This window comes from Microtus oregoni, unplaced genomic scaffold, assembly GCF_018167655.1.
Source record: "Microtus oregoni isolate MIOR12 unplaced genomic scaffold, Mior012 000010F_ref0000083, whole genome shotgun sequence".
NCBI classification, from domain to species: domain Eukaryota; kingdom Metazoa; phylum Chordata; class Mammalia; order Rodentia; family Cricetidae; genus Microtus; species Microtus oregoni.
In genome coordinates this window covers 46,871,695-46,891,380 of record NW_024543069.1, presented here as the reverse complement: position 1 = coordinate 46,891,380, position 19,686 = coordinate 46,871,695, and the positions used below count along the sequence as shown (strand labels likewise).

General features: G+C 37.7%; 1 protein-coding gene across 5 annotated transcripts in view; it reads right to left on the bottom strand.

Moving 5' to 3' along the window:
* The window catches only part of Nlgn1 (neuroligin 1), an 883,993-nt gene that overhangs the window by 687,184 nt on the left and 177,123 nt on the right, over positions 1 to 19,686 (bottom strand). For all 5 annotated transcript variants that reach the window (XM_041658887.1, XM_041658885.1, XM_041658889.1 and 2 more), the window contains one exon: positions 28 to 839. In XM_041658887.1, the coding sequence (XP_041514821.1) occupies positions 28 to 520 (493 nt within the window). In that variant the 5' untranslated portion in view covers positions 521 to 839. The remainder of the gene's footprint in view (positions 1 to 27; positions 840 to 19,686) is intronic.

The following is a 19,686-nucleotide window of genomic DNA, read 5'->3' as shown; positions in this document are numbered from 1 at the left end:
TCTCCCTGTGTCCTGCAGTTAACTCACCATCTTCAGTTGGGACATAGATGTTTAAGTATAGGCAGTCTTCACTCTGGTCTTGTACATATGATGATACCACATCCAAGTTATTAGTGAACCAAACAGGAAGCATAACTTCAGGCAATCTGCCATCAATGATATTCTGGGGACATACAGGAGCAAATTGAGTAGCATTCCGGATATCAGACCAGGGAGATGGTGGTTCTGGAGGCTGAAAACGATGTTCACCTGTTGGTGGAGCAGCATATGGAACCCCAAGAAACTGAATGACAGGCCCCAAAATTTCATTATTGAGTTCTTTCTTAATTCCTCTTATCTTGCCAAAGTTAGTGGTAACCAATGGGTCTACTTCATCCAATTTTTGAGAGAGCACATGGACAGTCTGCAGCAAACATCCCAACAAGCAGAGAGTCAACGGGGCACCCAACCCCCTGTGTACCACACAAGCCATCATGGCTCTCCAAACATAATTTGGCCACATGCTTCTGGGACGTGCCATGGTCCCACATTAGTTGTCTAGCTCTCTGGTGCAGTGAGGCAAATATATCTGTATCCACTTGGGAACCTTGAAACGATGGTAGAATGCACCTCCAGCTTCTCAAATGTTAGCCTGGGAAGGAATGCTCGAGGTACCCTTCACTCAGCAAGGATCTCCCATTGATTTCCCACAGGTTGAAGCAGCATCTTCAATCCTCACTACTCATCAGACCATCTCCTATTGACCGGTCTGCTTTCCATAGCAGCAGTGTGGTGTGAGTGGCCATTGACTGTAGATTTCCCTCTTGGCAATCAAATCCAGTTAACTGTGGGTCTATATTCTAGAGGAAAAAAAATGAAAATAAATCATTAGTAAGACAAGTTAACAGACACAGTGATACCTAGATCTTTTACAGGGTGTAGAAATACTTTCAGAGTGGCTAGAGTTGGGTAAGTTGAACACCACGAAGAGAAGACAATGACTTGATCTCAGACTGAAGGTGAAGTGATTGATTATTAGATCATTGAGCAACTTGCCTGCCGACTCTGCATGTGCTAACTTAGAAACAGGCTTTGTCAAACACACACTTTCGGAGCATTGTACAGTGCAAAGTATTTTTTTTTTTGATCAGCACTGCAGGTTATAAGTAAAAATTTCCTCTTCATGAATATTTTAATAATTTCAACTAAGTAGAGAACTCATCGACAAACCTACAATTAGAATCCCATGAAGAGAAACCCTTTCCCCCAAAGAGTTAGTGTGTAATGGAAGATCAACTTCTAGGGATGATTGTACATATTAAAAACTAAGTAAAAGGAACTACCCAAAGCCATATTTATAGTGAACACAAAACAAATGTATTTTAACCTACTCCCTCATGAGTCCTGGTTCCCTGGAACATCTCAATGGTACAGGACATATAACTTAGAGAAACTTACTTTAAACCTAAGGTAAAGAACTGAGGGTGGCAAGCACATGCACGAGAGACTAAAGATATTTTCCCATCTAACTATATGTTTCAGTTCACAATAGGTTTGCAATGTGCAAATGAATTTCTGAGTCAAAGTCAATATGTTTTAAATTACAAATTTTGTTCTCACTGTTCTGTGAGAGATCAAAGGAAGAATACAAAAAAATGAGCATAGTAATTTAAAAGAACAATCATACCTAATTGTAGCATCTTGCATATTAACACTCATCAAACATCCCATGCTGTTTATTCAGTGAGATTGAAAATGCATCTGAACAAGCTGTAATTCTCAGCGCATGCAATCCGCAGGCTCATCTCGCACCAACTGTCAAGAACATGCAGTGCAGGAAAGTTGTCTTTTCGTGTGTGAACCACCCTCTAAGGTGCTGATTTCTATCAGAGATGGTCCTAATCTGTCGTGGTATGGGAAGATTCATGAAGACGCTCTGGCCTGGCAGTGACACTGTCCTGACTTAGTGTGACATGAAGGGAGAATGTAAAACTGTACAGGTCAGTAGGAGTTCGGTTTGGGAGCTCCTGCGCCTTTAGGGCTGAAGGTAATAATGGTGCTGGAGGTAATAAGAAGATAGCTGTCTCTCTTCAAGATTATTCCAGTCTGTGTTAATTGTCATGTAAGCTTAGACCCTCCTTACATTTCAGAATTCCTGCATTGACAGACGATTTAGCTACACACTCAGGTCTTTAAAGAATGTATTATGCCCGTGCATGCTCTGAATCACTGTGGGCCCCAGTGGGGCCGAGTCCTGTTTACCTTTTTCAGTTAAAAGATATCATTTTACTACTTAAGGTGGAGACCCTATGGGGAGATCTGGAAAGGCTTAGTCAACCTTTTACTCAGCATTGTTTACAGTTACGTCGATTTCCAGACATTCTCCTTCACACGATAGGCATCTCATTAATATTTAAAGATTCTTGTTTGGTTATTAAAAAATAACACTCCCGGGGGCTGGAGAGATGGCTCAGAGGATAAGAGCACTGGCTGCTCTTCCAGAGGTCCTGAGTTCAATTCCCAGCAACCACATGGTGGCTCACAACCATCTGTACTGAGATCTGGCACCCTCCTCTGGCGTGCGGGCAGAATGTTGTATACATAATAAATAAATAAATCTTTAAAAAAAAAAGAAATAAAGCTATAAAAAAAAATAACACTCCCGTTTACACTTACAAGTCTTTAGCTTCCTTAATTGTGTTAAGATAAAAACAGACTCCTGGTTCCTGTTGATAGCCTGTTTTAATAGAATGTTGGGTCAGAATTCTGCATGGCATGGTGAATTTTCTAATTTTCCTATGTTTTGTTCTGTCCAAATATTTTGCTCAAAATATTCCATGTTGCATGTGTATCATTGTGGAGAACTATAGCATTGATCGAAAATTATTTTCTGACCATCACTATTGTAAAAACAATCTTTTAGGTAAATTAATTTAAAAAATAGTTTGTTTATATTAGTGAGATCTTTAAAAGCAATTTGCATTTAAAAGGTGTATTTTGACATTTTTCCATTTATTAATGTTTCTGGAGTAGATGTCAAATTCTTAGGCTTAAGGCATTTACATTTTATTTAGTACAATCTTATAAAAATGGGCACAACTCACAGGAAATGCAGGTCGCAAAAGGTTAAATATACTGGCCAGAGTCTCTGCTTACGAATAGCAGAACCAGAGCCCAGGGTCATCTGATCTAAAGGCCACCCCCGACTATTTCTATTGCACTGTCTTCAACTTGTAATTATGTATAAAACCTCATTGTGGGCCCTAAGACAGCACAGCAGGTAAAATGCACGCTGTGCACAACGAAAATGCATGCTGTGCACACATCAGAAACCACGGTTGGAGACCCTAGGGTCTCTTCACTTGCACAGTGGCACACACTATGACTTCTAGGGTAGAGAGTCAGAGACAAAGCTGTCTCCAGAGCTCATTGGCTGGCTAGACTTGCTGACTTGATGATCACCAGATTCAGTGAGAGATTCTGTTTTAAAAAATCAGATGGAGAGCAGCTGAGGAAGACACCAAACATCAACTCTAGCCTCTGTATGCATGTGTATACAGGTGTTTTCCTCCTAACTAAAATGTGCGTACACATAAGTGTGTACACATGCATGCACACACAGACATACACCTCCTCTCTCACATGCGTGTACATGCGCGCACATACACACACAAATAAATCTCCTCATGATCCTATACAATTTGACCTTGAATTATAAAGTACATATTTTTGTATTGTATTTCTTTTAAAATATGGAGTCTAGAAAGTACTCTAATAACTTTATGGAAACAATTTTTGCTTGTTTTTTAAAATTGTCTTTATTGAGCTATATTTTTCTCTGCTCCTTTCCCTTCCTCTCCCCACCCCTTCTACCCTCCCTCAGAGTCTTCATGCTCCCAATTTTCTCAGGAGATTATGTCTTTTTCTATTTCCTATGTAGATTAAATAAATATATGTTTCTCTTAGGGTCCTCATTGTTGTCTAGGTTCTCTGGGATTGTGAATTGTAGGCTGGTTTTCCTTTACTTTATTTTTAAAAGCCATTTATGAGTGAGTACATATGATATTTGTCTTAGAAACAAATTTTAAATGATTTAACTTGTTCTTGCTGGAAGTTTATTTTATCTTATGTGTTACTCTATTTTTTAATCAATTTTACTTTTCAATAAAAGACAGTGATACACTTAATTTTACACAATTATGGTCATCATTTTACAAAAGTATCTCCTATATTCAAAGAGAATGGAACTTTTTCTGTACTTCATAGTCCAGTTAATAGTGCACCTTGAGGTCACTTAGCCTGATATCCTGCTGAATACTCGATCTGCTTGTTTTCAGAGAACTTCTTTTCAGAGAAGACTGCAACAGCCAACCTAGCTTGCCATGGAATTTCCACAAAATCAGCTTTTAAAACCAAAATGAAAGCATAGCTGTATTCTTGAGTCATGCATTCTTCTGTGTCACTGATCCGTAGAGCAACATGCGTGCATATGTATGTATGTATGTATGTATGTATGTTGTTCTTGCAATCATTTGGTGAGAAAAATAAACAGGTCAAAAGAGGTCTTGTGGAACAAATACCTGCCATGAAAGTTGGAAATGACATAAACTATTGCTTCACAATTAGTCTTTTTGCAGTAAACACCTTGTAAAACTGTTAAAATTCCTTATGATGTATCTCTCATTTCTCCCCATGTGATGTTTTCTGTGCTGTTCAATAATTCCAGATTGAAGCCCTTTGTTAGAGACAAGACAGCATAGAGCGAGTAGAAACATGTGAGATACGTATCACAAAGAGACTAGGGGCAAGTCAGGAACCACAAACTACAGACACATGGAAGACTTAGGAAAAGTGGAGAATTCAAAGTTAGGCTAGCTTTTGGTAAAATTAATTCAAAAGGAAGTGTTGCATTTTATTTTTTAATGCAATGCCAACACAAATTGGTGCCTCTGAGGTTATCTTTAATATGTTTTAGTGACTGACAGACAGTCAGGTTGAAATAAAGATGTGGGTAATGACTTGATTTCTTACTGCGGTGGATTGAATGAGAATGTCCCCCATAGGCTCCGATTTCAAACATTTGGTTCCCAGTTGATGCTGTCTCAGGGGTATTCTGGAGAGGCAGCCTTCTTGGAAGAAGCATGTAACAGAGGTGGGCTTTGGGAGTTTATAGACTCACCCCCCTTCAAGTTCAAACTCTGTTTAGTTTTTACTGAGAATGTGCTACCCCGGCTTCCTTTTTGGTCTTCTTGCTGCTGTTTCTGCCCTGAACTTACAGACCACCCTCTATAACGGTAAGCCTTAAATAAACTCTTCCTTCATTCCTTGCTTTTGATCACAATGTGCTGTTTCAGCGACAGAAAAGAACTAACACCACACCAACAATGAGATACCATTCAAATGAATGAGAGAGCAAATGTCCACAAATGACACATAAATAAGTCATAAAATAATTTGAAATTGAAATTCTATATAACCATGAAAAGAAAAGATCTAAAATACCAGTGTAGACAAAACTGAGTTTGTAAAATTGAATTTCAAATTAATGTGAAAACCAAAATATTATTCAAAAATGTTAAAAAATGCAAAACAACATTATTTATTATTAACAAATGTTTAAATGTGTTGTAACAGGTAAGTTGTCAACACTGAATAATAATTAGAAGGAACAGAATTAATTCCAGCAATTAATTAACTGAAACCTAGGATGGATAACTTGTGGTGAGGCTTTAAAAGGACAACGATTAATTGCAGCAAATTTGACAAATTCTCAGTATCTAATAGTGTTGGCTAATACACACAAGGAAAACATCTTCATTATGAATTCTCTATATTCTCTTCATATTCTGAATAGTTTTAAATAAATAGAATAAAATAATTGAATAAAATATCCAGGAGAGCCGGGCGATGGTGGCACACGCTTTTAATCCCAGCACTCTGGAGGCAGAGGCAGGAGGATCTCTGTGAGTTCGAGACCAGCCTGGTCTACAGAGTTAGTTCCAGGACAGGAACCAAAAGCTATGGAGAAACCCTGTCTCGAAAATCCAAAAAAAAAAAAATATCCAGGAGAATATGATCAATGTATAGTACATACTTGTATGAGAATGCCCTGATGTAGCAAATTATCAAATATAATGAATATACACAATACAAATTTAAAAATGAAACCCAAGTCCCAGGGAAGTCTCATATTACAAATAGATTAGTCTGTCAGCTCAAGAGAGATTAGGCTTCTGTAATTTAGTGATAGGAAATCTTTGCTCATAAAATCTTCTTTTGTTTCTGCACCTAAGTTGAATCATGTATGGTCTTCATAAGACAACCTATAAATAATAAATAGTATTCCACAAAGGATCCTAAAAGCTGATATAGCATATAACATTCATTTTTCAGTAAACAAGCTGGTTCCTCCACTAGACTATTCCTTGATAACCTAGGTTCAAAACAAACTAGAATCTTTTGAGATATTGGAGAATAACAATGTCCATATAATATTTTATGCAATCAACAAATATTTATTGAGAGCTTACAATGTGCAGGCCAATGTGCTAAATATTAGAGAATGTTAAGAAATGCCTGCTGATTGTTTCAAAGTAGCCTGTAATATTATAACGAAGAGAGTTACATGTAAATAAAAGTTCTGATGCAGGTTGTCATGTGATAGATGGGCAGAGACATGGCTTAGTGGGTAGAGGGTCTTGCTGCTGAATACAGGGGCACACAGTAGGAGCCTTTAATTGACTTTCATTTGCTGTCCTGTGACCTCCACATGCACACAATAAGTAAATAAAAACATTGTTGATGTGTGCTCAGTGAATACATGACAGATGGGGGAAAGTGACCCAGCATGAACAGACCTCTATCATTACATAGACTCCTGTCTTATTAAATATCAGTACCTGTTTATTATCTACTTAGCTTTATAAGTGATTGCTTGTATGTGTTTTATACAGAGTTTCCTGTGCTGAATTTCCTAGGATTTTTATATGCGTATATTTAGCACGTTTATGCCTGTTCTTAAATCTATATAAAATTCTTTGTAAATGGAACTAAGTCAAGAGGCTTACCACTAGAACTGCATGGTCTTGATGAAGACCCTTAGCCAAGACTGTCATACACAGGAGATTCTTTAGGTTTCAGAACACCTATGTATCTATAAAGTCAACATTACAATTCAATTCAATTAGTGAACACAGACAAACACATTGCTCCTATATATGTATATATATATATATATGTGTGTGTGTGTGTGTGTGTGTGTGTGTGTGTGATCTGTGCATCGGTGTACTCACGGGTGTAATATATATATATCGGATGTACATATATACATACACATATATAAGCATACATATGTATATATATATATGTATGTGTATATATGTGTGTATATATATATATATGCCATGCGACCTTATGATTACAGTCTTAAACTCTTGAAATGGTTCATTCTAGTTGATTCTATTTCTATTTGCACAAGAACAAAAAAACGAGGTTCATAAGTGTTAAATGCCTAAGCCTTGTCCAGCGGATATCAGAGCAGCCATTCAAACTCCTTCCTGCTCTCTTTCTCTCATAAGAGAACTCCTTGCTCTGCACAGTGTGGTCATTACCCCCTCTGCTTCTCTACCCATCAGCTGAATGCAGAGCTAAACTTTGTTTGACCCCTTGGAAACATAAGTATAGACCAATTCAAATGCTTTGCTGATTTTCTGGTATCTGTAGAATGATACTGTGAGTTTTGATTTCAGTTTTTCTGAAAAATAAAAATCTTATTGAAAAGCAAGTATGCAAACATGGAGCTCAGAAATAATGAGGGTAGCTGGGCTGTGATGGCAGAGTCATTAATCCTAGCACTTGGAGGCTGAAGAATATGGATCTCTGGGAGTTTGAGTCCAAACTGTTGTAGAGAGCAAGTTCCAGAGAAACCCTGCGTGGATAAAACAAAACAAACAAACAAAAAAAAAGACCAAAGAAACAAACAAACAAAAAGAAAAGATTGAGGGTCAACTGCATTAACCAAATATAAAGCATTGATTTTTATCTATGAGTGGTACTAAAACCATACTTAACAATAGTAAATAATGGTAAAAAAATGACATGTTAATTAAAATTTGATTAATTTAATAATAAATGTTTCAGTCATTGATCAAATTTGGCTACAGGGCAGTAAGGTACCTGTGTGGTCAGCTCACTGAGAGTGAAGCTCAATGCCAGCAGATGGCTTTACATGTCCAAGTGGTGGTAGCCAAGACACAGAGACAGCAGCTATGAGTCTACAGTGGAGAATACTGAAACCGAGGCTTGAATATTTGCATAAGGCATTTTGTTGTCCTGCTTTTTGTTCTGTGTTCTTTGCCCATAATAAAGGTATTCAGTGATCATGGCTGAGTTTTTTTTTTTATCAACTAAATACTTAAAGTAACTAGCAAGTAATCACTTCTCATAGCAAATATATAAAAAACATTACTAATGTCATGGTTTAAAAGTTGTTTGGCATGAAAAGACGAGACAAGTCTACCTGTAGTCAATGGACTATGACTGGATTATGACTCTATCATAATCCATTGACTAGAGCTAGGGGAGTGAGAAGGAGGCCTCACAACAAATATGAAAGGATGCACATTAGGGAACATATTCCAGTGAAACCAGTAATAATTTTTCATGGATGCTATGGGGCTCATGCTCCTTGAGATCAGCCCAGATTCTCAGGAATGCCAGCTTGTAATTATGTGGGATCCTCTCACCCCAAATCTTCACCTATGAATTGATAGAAGGAAGAATGTATTAAGAGTCCCTCACTTTGTTTTGGGGATGTTCTTATGGGATGTTCCAAAAAACTTTAAACTTTATACTTAGTGAACTTATACTAGAAGTTAAATTTTATACTGAGAGAAGATAGTCTTCTCTCTTGCCCCCCCCCCAACACATATTGAGAAAAAGAAACATGGGACTGAAAGGGGAAATATTTTTCCTGCTAGGAGGCCATACTCTACTTTGACCAGAACTGAAGGAATGAATGCTGGATGCGGTTTCAAGGCAAGCAGGAGCTAAACCCCACACGCCCTTCATTAAGAGGCTAAACTGTTTGAATTTTATTTAGATTTCATCAGCAAGTGATGGAAAGCCATCAGAATCCCTATCAAGGGAGGAAGATTTTCAACTTTATTCATAGCAAATTAAACTGGCAGCTTGTGGAGCAGGGTTGGCCACAGTTAGGTGTCTACAGCCCACCTCAAGACAATTATACATGAGAAGGAAAGAGAGCACCTTTGAAGTAGAAAACTAGAAGAAAATGAAGTAAGCTTGACTACTACGTGCAATTGATCTAAACCTCCATAAGGTGGGCACAGCTTCAAGCACAGAGTTTCCTTTGGAAGGTAAAAGTGTTAGCACTTGCCAGGAGAGTCACTTTGTAGTTATTGTTGTTTGTCAGCATGAGTTAATGTGTTAGAACTTATATAATTGGATAAATAAAGTTATTCATCTTTTATCAAGTTACAGTTAAAGTAGTCTTTGTCAAATGGACTACTGGCAAGTCTATATAGATTTAAGGAATAATAACTAATAATGTTAATAATAATAATCACATCATAAGTAAAGAACAAAGTCATTAAATAAAGCTTTTCCTTTTACTACAATATCTTTTCCAGCTACATAACAAGATTAAAAGCAACAAATAACTAGTCAGTCATAATAGCAAATCAGAAAATAATGAAAACATCAGCTATATAACTTTGTAAGGGCCTTACGTCTATTCCATTAACTATGCACTAAGCCCTAAGCACCCCTGTGCCTTAAACTGTTGATGAGTGCTGCCATAATAGATTCATAAGCCTTTTAGAAAAACTGGGCTTGTCTTTCTGATCTTGCCAATTCCAGATGTTGCTTCAGTCCAGTGATATTCACGTTTATACATTTGAGAGTTTGCCTGTCAAAAATATAAATTGCACCATCACAAAGATGTAAGAACCACAGCCTTGAATGGATTGATTGGAGGAAAAGAGAAACAAATTTTTATTCATATTAAGTTTGAACTATTAGCTGGGTCCATGCAGAATTCTGTAAAACTGAAATGGACCATAAATATGGTAGATCACCAAATAGTCTTCTGAACCATGCTCCAAACATATGTGCCCATGCCATTTACACCTCAAAACAGACATATATTAAGTATTCCTATCTGAGATGAATCAAAAAATAGGTTTTAATAGGTTGGATATTGTGTCCAAGGCCACAAATGTAAGAAAAGGCAGACTGAAGATACAAGCACAGGACTGCCCAACTCCAAACATATGTCTAAATGGGTTTGATACAGAGTGCTCAGCTGTGCACCCTAGTGAGACCAATTCAGTGAAACCATATGCTCACTGTGGCCGAGTATTTGAGGAGTGTGGAGCACACGAGACACCAACAGGAAAGAAAGAGAAAAGGCTAGAGATTGGCCTGCTGGGTTAATTAATAGGTATAATCTTGAGCAGCTACAAACAGTGTGGTACTAGAAACTTATCCAAAAGCAATTTATAGCCAGGGACAGAAAAGAGGTGATGAACTGGGGTCTGGGCCATGAAAATGAAGAATACTAGAATTATAAGGAACAATGGCGGTAAGTAAGGTAATTCCAGTGTTGAGATTACCTGTGTCAAGAATGTAGAAGAAGCTGGTATCAGAAAGATTTAAAGAGGAAAATTAAGAGTGCATTAGAACCATGGTTTAAAGAATGCATATTCTGATATGTAAATATCAAATTCTCACTGATTATATACAAGTTCAAGGCATGCTGGGCCAATGCTGTGGCCATATGAAGATGTAGGTATTAAACAGATGTGGAATGTGGGGTGCACTCTAATGATACCAGCTTTGGTGGATAGAAGTAGGAGCTTCAAGAGTTCAAAGTCACTCTTGAGTACATAGTGAGTCTTGGACATTCAGTTCTGCTTGAGATATTGAGTCGGGGGTACTGATGCAGGAATAAGTACCTTCTTCATGACTAAACATGCAATTTAACCTGCTATATCCCCATGAAGTAGAAATCATTAACATCCCTTTGTAAGAGATTGGTAACTACAAGTCAGAAACATAAAAAAAAATATTTCTTATTGTAACACTCTTCAATAAGACAACAGCAGGCCCCATAACTTGTGTAGCGGTACGTCCCTCTCCTCTCTGCAGAAGTGGCTCTACTTCTTCCCTCCCTCCTGGGCTGTTTTCACTCTCCATGGCCCTGTCCAGTGATGAGAAGCAATGAAGAAAGTCAGATATTGAGAAAAGACAAACAAAAGTTAACAACATCCCAAGAAACAGCCAACAGTTATGTTACAGACCGACTGACAACAGTATACACATCAGTGTTTGTATCAGGGAGCAAAGCTATGAATACACGGTATGAAAGAAGCCTCTCACTGTGGGAGGAATGCCCAGGGGCTTGGGTGCAGCTAGTCCACTAAGGTCCTCCCTAGAGAATTCTCTTTCTATCGGTGTTTGCCTGGAGGACCCGTCACTGACTAGCAGGCCATTTCTCTCTTCTTTCATCTTTCCAGCCATAAAAGAAACTCCTTGTCCTCAACTTTCAAAATATTTATCATCCTCCTAAAATCCTCTCGTACATACTATCACAGAAATTGGTCTTCTCAGTTTCTGTCTTCAGCTTCACATTTAGTAAACACGAGTGCAGAACAAAGGAATGCCTGGCTTCTCAAGGAAGCTGGAGTGCAACCCGGAAGGCAAAGCATTATGTAGACCCGTTACTCAGACAACTGTTTAGTCATCAATGGTCAGGAGACAGCTGTGGGCTGGAGTGGGACAAAGGACCTGAATTCTGAAAGAAGATTTGCAAGATTAAGGTCTAGAGGTTCAATGTGTCTGACAGACTGAGCCTACAAAAGCCACAGAGACTGAGGCTTCTCAACAGGACCAGAAGGAAGACAAAATGGTGCACTTCTGACTGCAAAGGAGAAGGGCGTGAACACATAAGAATGTGCAGACCGTCTTAGGGGCATATTATGTGCACATAGATATATGTATATTTTAACAGGTTAGAAAACAGCCATAAATTTGAAAGACTAAGGAGGGGTGGGTATGCAGGATGGTATTGAGGGAGGAAAGGGAAGGGGTGAATGATGTAATTATATTACAATCTCAAAACATAAAAAAATTAAAAATTCTTATGTTGAGTAAAAAAGAATAATTGCAATCATAGAAACAGCATGAGGGTAAGACTAACTTTGATCTTTGAGAATAGAAGTCACATCTTTCACATTCCTGGCTTAAAATAATGAGATATGGTCCTGGAGGACTTGAGAAAAATATTTCTTGAGTGAATACCCCTTTATTCATTCCACTGCTTGCCATCATTTAACACCATCCTACTTTTGTTTGTGGGTTTGGGAAACCTGATCTCTCTAAAGGCCTTAGCTTATAGATATTCATGTAAAGGGAGATAAAGCAGAGCAGACAGAAGCATGCTAAAGTTCAATGAAAATGCCTTCTTATTCAGCAGAAGCGCCTATGGACTGCTATGGAGATGATGAATTGCTGTCCAGCAAGTCAAGGACTGAAAAGCCACGGCACCTTTACTGACAACATGAAGGGCAGGAGCTGGAAGCAATGTCTTTTTTTTCTTTACTGTGCAGCTGGATCCTTCTATAATAAACACCTCTGCACTGCTGGCTAATGCTGGAGAGCACCCTACCCTTCTGTTCATTTTTTCTTAGGGGTATGGAAAAAGGCACTTATCATTAACTACATAAAATAAGTTTTGCTTTCTATTTATTCTGAGCATGCTATGAGGTAGCATCTCAAATATTCATTTTAAATCTAGAGACGATTTAGAGATCCTGACTTCCAAATGAACAGAAAGGTGAAGGGGCAAGCATAGAAGAAACAGAAGGGTCTTAAAATGTCAGGAGCAACAGATTGGATGCATATGTAAAATACTACAGGACATGTTTTTCAAACCAATGGGTGACCCTGCGATCTCCCTGAAGAAAATGAATAACCACTCAGGAGCTCAGAGGAGACAGCCAGGTGGAGCTGATTGCTTCCCATGATATTAAATTGATGCTTTTGTCTGAACAGGCCACCCATAGGTCACAAGTCATTGCTTGTAGAAGCAACTTAATTATGCTTGCCAGTACCTTATAGAGAAGCTAGCACAAGGAAAGCAGCATGGCATTTCCCGTTCTCGGTTTAAGCTTATTTTTGTTTCCAGTGAGTGGCCAGCCTCTGGAAAGAATGAGACCCCCCTTCCTGGTATCCTATCTAATTAACATTCCTTTAAAACATCCCTTCTTGCCAGAGAATGGCCCCCACTTTGGCAGAGGAGAAGGGATGCGAAGTTGCTGGTGTGGCTTTGTCCCGCTGTGTCAGTCTTGACCCTCAGAGGGTGATTAGCAGAGAGGGTGGAGTTAGGCTGCGCCCATTCAGTCCCCATCTTCTGCGGGAGTTGGCAAACACTATAGTGGCTATTGTTTAAGGAGCAACTGTCTATACTGTTGGGCTGAGACCACAAACTTCTTTCACACAAGACACCAAGCACCAACAATGGCTTCCTGCAGCCCCCGACCTTGCACAGATTTCAAATGACGAAAATATGATGCTAGCTATCTTCTTCATAAACAGACATGTTTTTCTAAATACTGCAATACTGTTTGATTCCTCACAATCACAAGATTCAAAACAGAATTCCCTTCATGGGCCATTTATGTAGCACATTAATAAATAAAATATAAATAACAATTTAATATACTCATATGTGTAAAGAATTGCAGTGTACCTTTCAATAAGTTATAAGAAAGAAAATGATTCTACTGCACTAGTAATTCTAAATTAATTCTTAAAATAAAATAAGCTAAATGTGATTGTCATTAAAACTTTTTATTTATTATTTATTTTTTATTAAGATTTGGATTTTAAAATAATCCCTTTGGGGGGAGATATAGAACATTATTTTAAATTATTTGTAACTCCAAGTAGCTGATTTTATGTTTAAAAAATAAAAGTGGACTCAGGATCCGTTAAGCAGGGGCACATCCCTCCTGCATTGCTGAAGTATTGGCTATCCTGATCAATTCTTGGGAAGGGAAATAGTTGTCTCCCATGGTGTAACCACCAATGAGCCCACCAGGCTCTATGGGATGCTTCCCATCCAATGGTCAAACAGATGTCCCTGTTTAAACTAAATGCATCATAAAACAAAACCAAAAGTCACCAGCATGGGAAAGGGCTGGTAGTGATGGGGAGTATTCACAGCAATGGGAGGCGAATGTGGGAGGGGAGAGAGGAACGCGAATACATTGGGTTCACGTATGAAATTGTTAGTGCTGCAAAATTAATACACTTTAAAAGACTACCTCTTAATTACATGTAATTAGAATTTGTCACTAGGAATGTTAACTAGGCCAATGCAATTAAAGAACTCCCTGGCCTGCTCTGAAATGAAACTTAATATTTTTTATAAACTATCAATAAAATAACTAACACAAAGCAAAATGGGGTAAGCTAATGAGTGAAATGGCTTACCAATGGAAATCTATGGAGGCTAAAATAATGTTAATTGTATATTGGGCTAAATCCAGTGCTCTTAGTAGTCCATTCAGGTGGTCTTTTTGGCCTCCAATATGGAAAAGGGGTGACAAAGAGCTTATAAAATAATCTAGTAAATAACATCACAATGTATCATATATATGCATAAAGTTACTTTAAAAGCTACACGTTTTTTATTTTTAAACTGATGTATAGTTACCTGACAGCTCTACATGCTGGGGAGAAGCCCAGATCCTTGCCGTCATGAAGGTTGTAGATGCTGAAATTACGGGGTCAAGTGACTTTGTAAAGGAGTTTCAGTCTGGACGCTATTATTAAAGACTACAGCTCTAAAGTGTAGAGAACTTTGGAAACCTCAGAACATGTGCATTAGTGCAGTTGGCACAATTGAAGAAGTCATGAAACTGGTGAGGGTTTTACTCATAAGAAAAGGATAGATAACATTGTCACTTGTGTGTAGAGTTTTGGACAGCTACATAATACAGATTTAAATCAAAAAAGACAGATGCACTGACTTAAAACACAGTGGTTGCTGAAGTGAGCCAGTGTGCCTTTTAGGTTAACTATTGAGTGGTTCAGGTATCTCTTTCAGGTACAGAGAACATGGCAAGGTGTTGGTCAATGTCTTAAGCAGGAAAGAGTGGTTACTGATCAGTGCTCTCCAAGGAAGGTCCCTTTTGCTATAGGAAACCTAGACTACTGGTGATCACACCTTGACTTTTATTATGCTGATATTCCCTGATCCCAAACATGACTTTGTTGAATTTGCAAGTCTAGTTAATGCTCTATAGGCCAGTATGAAATAAGCAACCATGATTTTCTAAAAGGAGATGTAATTCACCTTTAAGTTGTACATTTAATATTTTTCCTGAAAACATAAAAATACATGAAGTGCCTAGAAAAACCAAAACGGGATTCCTAGTGTTATATATAATAGATTGTAGAAATCTATACAAAAGAGAAATCATTGTAGCTGTTGAGTGTTTTCCAAATTAGAAATTAAGGACACTGGTTGAATTCTTTACTTCTAGAGTGTATTCTTTAGACAAGAGTGTATCCTGTATTTAAAGGAATAGTTGCCCAATAGTCCACATACTCTACAGCTTTTGTCCCCTGAAGTACATCTGTTATCACCACCAAATAAATATAGATTATAAAATATAAATAAAGAAAGAAATAATGAACCTATTTGTTTTCTAAACCACACAAGGTTAAATAAATTATAGAAAGATAAGTAGACAGAAATATAGTTTGCTGTGATCACTACCTACAGAACCCCTGGAAGGGAAGGCATGAATTCACATCTAGTTGCTGGCATTTTCTTCATTAGAGAACTGTACTCTAGAAAAAGTCATTGTTTGACCTTTCGGAAAGGAATTAATACCAAATGAAAACACAACAAACAAATAAAAAAGCACAACAGAGAAACAGAGTCCAGAGTCTGTTTACGTAGGCTAACTCCTCCTCAACATGGGGCCTGCCCTGGAGTGTGTTTCATTTGGAAGGAGTTTCAGAGGGGAATAAATATATAGTCAATGCATACGAAAAATGAATTAACTTTATGTACAAAATGTTTGGCTAATATTTGAAATACTAGTGTTGCCATACAAACGATGGAAAAGTAAAAACATTTTTTAAGAACAGTATATATTTTACAGGTTCCATAAAAATGTTAGGATTCAAAGCTAAATTCTACTTCAATTGGGTGGTCTTGTCTCAGCTCAAAAATTCTTTTGTTGCAATGTATAATTGTGGTTTTTTCATTTTGCATCTCTAGCACTATGTTAACTTGCTGTTTTTCCAAAATGAATTTCATGCTTAGCTTGCATTTCTTAATTAAAACTTCCTTTAGCAATTCCTAATATGTGTATTATTAAAACTCATTAGACCCATTCACACGTGCCTGTCATATTTGGCTGCACATTCATATACTGAAGTGCTTCATATATAAAAAGAAAAGAAAATAACAAATACAGAGACTTGAATGTTTCATGAGTGTTGGGACACAGGAGTGCCTGCATGGCCCATAAGGTTTCACACAAAAGAGACATCACTGCCGAATCTCACATGCTGACACATCCCTGACCTATAAACTTTGCAGTAATGGCAGCAGTAAAGTGCCTTCCATTGAGTAGAATGTCTCTCTTACATGTAATGGAAATAGGCACAGAAGAGATTATATTGACTGCTATAAAATGAATTCATATAAAAAAACCCCGAAGTTTAATGTCTAATAATTTCAAATGCCTGGAGTGATTTACTAGTTTTCTCTGACTTCTGTTAAGATATGACTTGGCAGTCTTTTTTTTTTCCCAACAGATAAGCTACTAAAAGTCAGCATGGGCTTTTCTTTTTCTTTCTTTCTTTCTTTCTTTCTTTCTCATCCTTTCTTCTTTTTTTTCTTTTTATAGAGGGCAGTAAATATATCCCACATTGTTTTTATAGCAATAGAGTAATAACTGATATTTTTCAACATGGCTTTGTCCTCATCAGACCAGGAACACCTAACGCAATGTTTTGCTATTGAAGAACCTTTCTTTGAGAGAGCTGGGGATGTTGCTATCTCATGCCCATTGAGTACTGGCTATGCCAAGATGTTACAAATTACCTTTAAAGAAACAATGAAAACTTTAAAAGCATATTCTAAGTTTATTGAGGTGTTTATTAATTCCATCTTTATTTCTCTGGTCTTGGCAAATTTTAAAGATTATCATTGATATTTCAAATTCATGTAAAGGCAAGTTTTTTATTTCAGGTCCCAGTAAGGCAAAAGATATAGAAGTTTTGTACCAAAGATAATATATGCTAAATTTCAATAATGCAGAAAAGTAAAATTTTCCTCTCTGATTCTGCTTCTACTTAAGCGTTGGTAAAGTTTCATTTAAGAAGCAGGGACGGGGTGGGCAAGAACTCTTAACCAAATATGGTTAATCATCTCAAAATCATGGAAGCTGCAACCAATAGGTCAGTAATTTCTGGATTTTAGGACAGTTAGACAACATGGAAAAAGATACAAATTTCAAGAGGAATAGGCAATGTCCATACCCACACCAATAACTTTGGGGAATCCAATGTATGTCTTGCCTTTCGCATTAAGAACCATATGTAGAATTAGCACTAATTGTGAACTAATTAGAATTTTTAGCACTATTTGTGAACTTCTAACCTTTTAGTCCTAATTATAAATATTGTATAATTCTGATATAAAGTATAAAGAAATAATAAAGGACACTGCACTCCTTGGAATGGTCATCACGTGTGTTGGAGAAGATACAGCAGCATGGAGTTAACTCACAAACCTTGCAGGGACACACCAGTTCTGGAAGTGGCCCACTTGTCAAACTACACTGAACTTGAGTGCAGGAACTGGTTATGGTTGTGAGTTTAGAAGTGTGGTAGTGGTTCTCCATAGACAACTTCGTTTACTATTGGTCGTCCAACCTTGTACTACCTACATGGATCTACTGTAGAAACACTACCAACCTCCATGATACAAAGAGAAGGTCAAAGTTACTGCCTTTCCTTTTTCACCACCCAAGGAGAGCAAAATGAAGCCTTAGAAATATCAGCTACTCTTGACAGAAACATCCTTGCCAGCCACTCTAACTGTGTTAGCTCACCCACCCTCAACAGCAGTCTGAGACAAGAATCACCGCAAATTCATTGCTTTCAGAATACATAAGGAAATCTTTATAAGGACCCCCATTTTATATTTCAAATTTTTAATTGCTTTTTTGCCAATAATTGTGGTCTTTCTCAGTTAGTCTGAAGAAAGAAATATTTACCCATCTATCATTCAACGTGACTTTATTATAAATTAATATTCTTTCAATTGGTGTAATTGGATGTTAAATATTTCTGGACTGTGTGGCTAGGAGCAGTTGCTAGAATGTACCAACACACAGAACATCCATTCTTCTCCCTCCAAGGCACACAAACCACGTGACAGAGAAGCTCGGAGAAGAGGCAGAGCTAGCATCTGAGATACCTGCAGAAAATGAATGTACTTGCAGAAGTCCTTCCTGTGCTTCCAGTAGTTTAGAAAGTTTAATCAAAGCCCACAGAAGCAAGAAACAGCCCAGATTCCACTTTAAAAATCCTGGTACATAAAAGTGTTCCACTTGATAACTGAGTCTTAAAAATACAAATTTCAAATGCTAGTTTTCATAGCCAGAATGCATGAAGTACTTGAAGTTTGTCAAGTAAGTATTGGAGATGAGCTGAGATGACCCCGAAGCTCTATCTCTGGTGAGTCCAGACTTAAAAGAGAATCTTTAACATTAAAACTATAACGTTAAAACTGCACACATTTCACAAGTTATAAGTATCTAATGCCTTCTTTGGGAGATTAAAATACATCAGATGCAGCATTCTATATCTTGCCAATTACCTATCTTCATTTTATTTCAGCATTTGAGTGCTTGATAGTTTAAAAGCAAATGCATTGTCCTTAAATAGAAAACGGCCACTGAAAGACACTGAAGTGTGAGGGGCTGTGGGGGGTTTCATCTGTTTGATCCATCTAGAGACACTTCTATACATTCATAAATACTTAGATATTATTTATTATTATGTAAATATAATTGTGCTGGAGCTATGCAGACCTCAAACTTGGGTGAGAATGTCCTTTTCCGGATTCCCAAGCAACTTTTACTTTCCTAAGCCAATTAATATTCACATATTGAAAGATTAATTTTAATTACCTCTGGCGAAATCGATTTCCTTCTGAGAGCACAGAGGTTTTTTTTTTTCTTGAGAACTACGCAATTTCTTTAACTGAAAAAAAAAATTAACCTAAATTCGGCTGCATAAAAAAAAAAAATCTCAAGAAACACAAGCGCTCACAGCTCACTGGGAAAGAAAAGCCAGGAGTCAGGAGCAGGGCAAGGCAGGCTGGGATCACAAATGCAGCTGCCTGCCTGGTGCACTCGCCAAGCTGGGCCCGGGGCTGAAACGCTGCAAAGAGGTTCGCTCATCTAACTCAAGAAAGTTAAATCTGACTGTATTATGCAAAGTCCTACAAGGAAGTCACGAGATAACCTGTGTGGCAGAATCCCACTTCTTTCTCCTGGATCAGATACAGTGACTGTAACCCTTTAGTGTCTGAGAGAAGAGGGAGGTGGGGAAGGGCAGGAAGAAACAGAGGGAGGGAACGTCGGAGCTTAT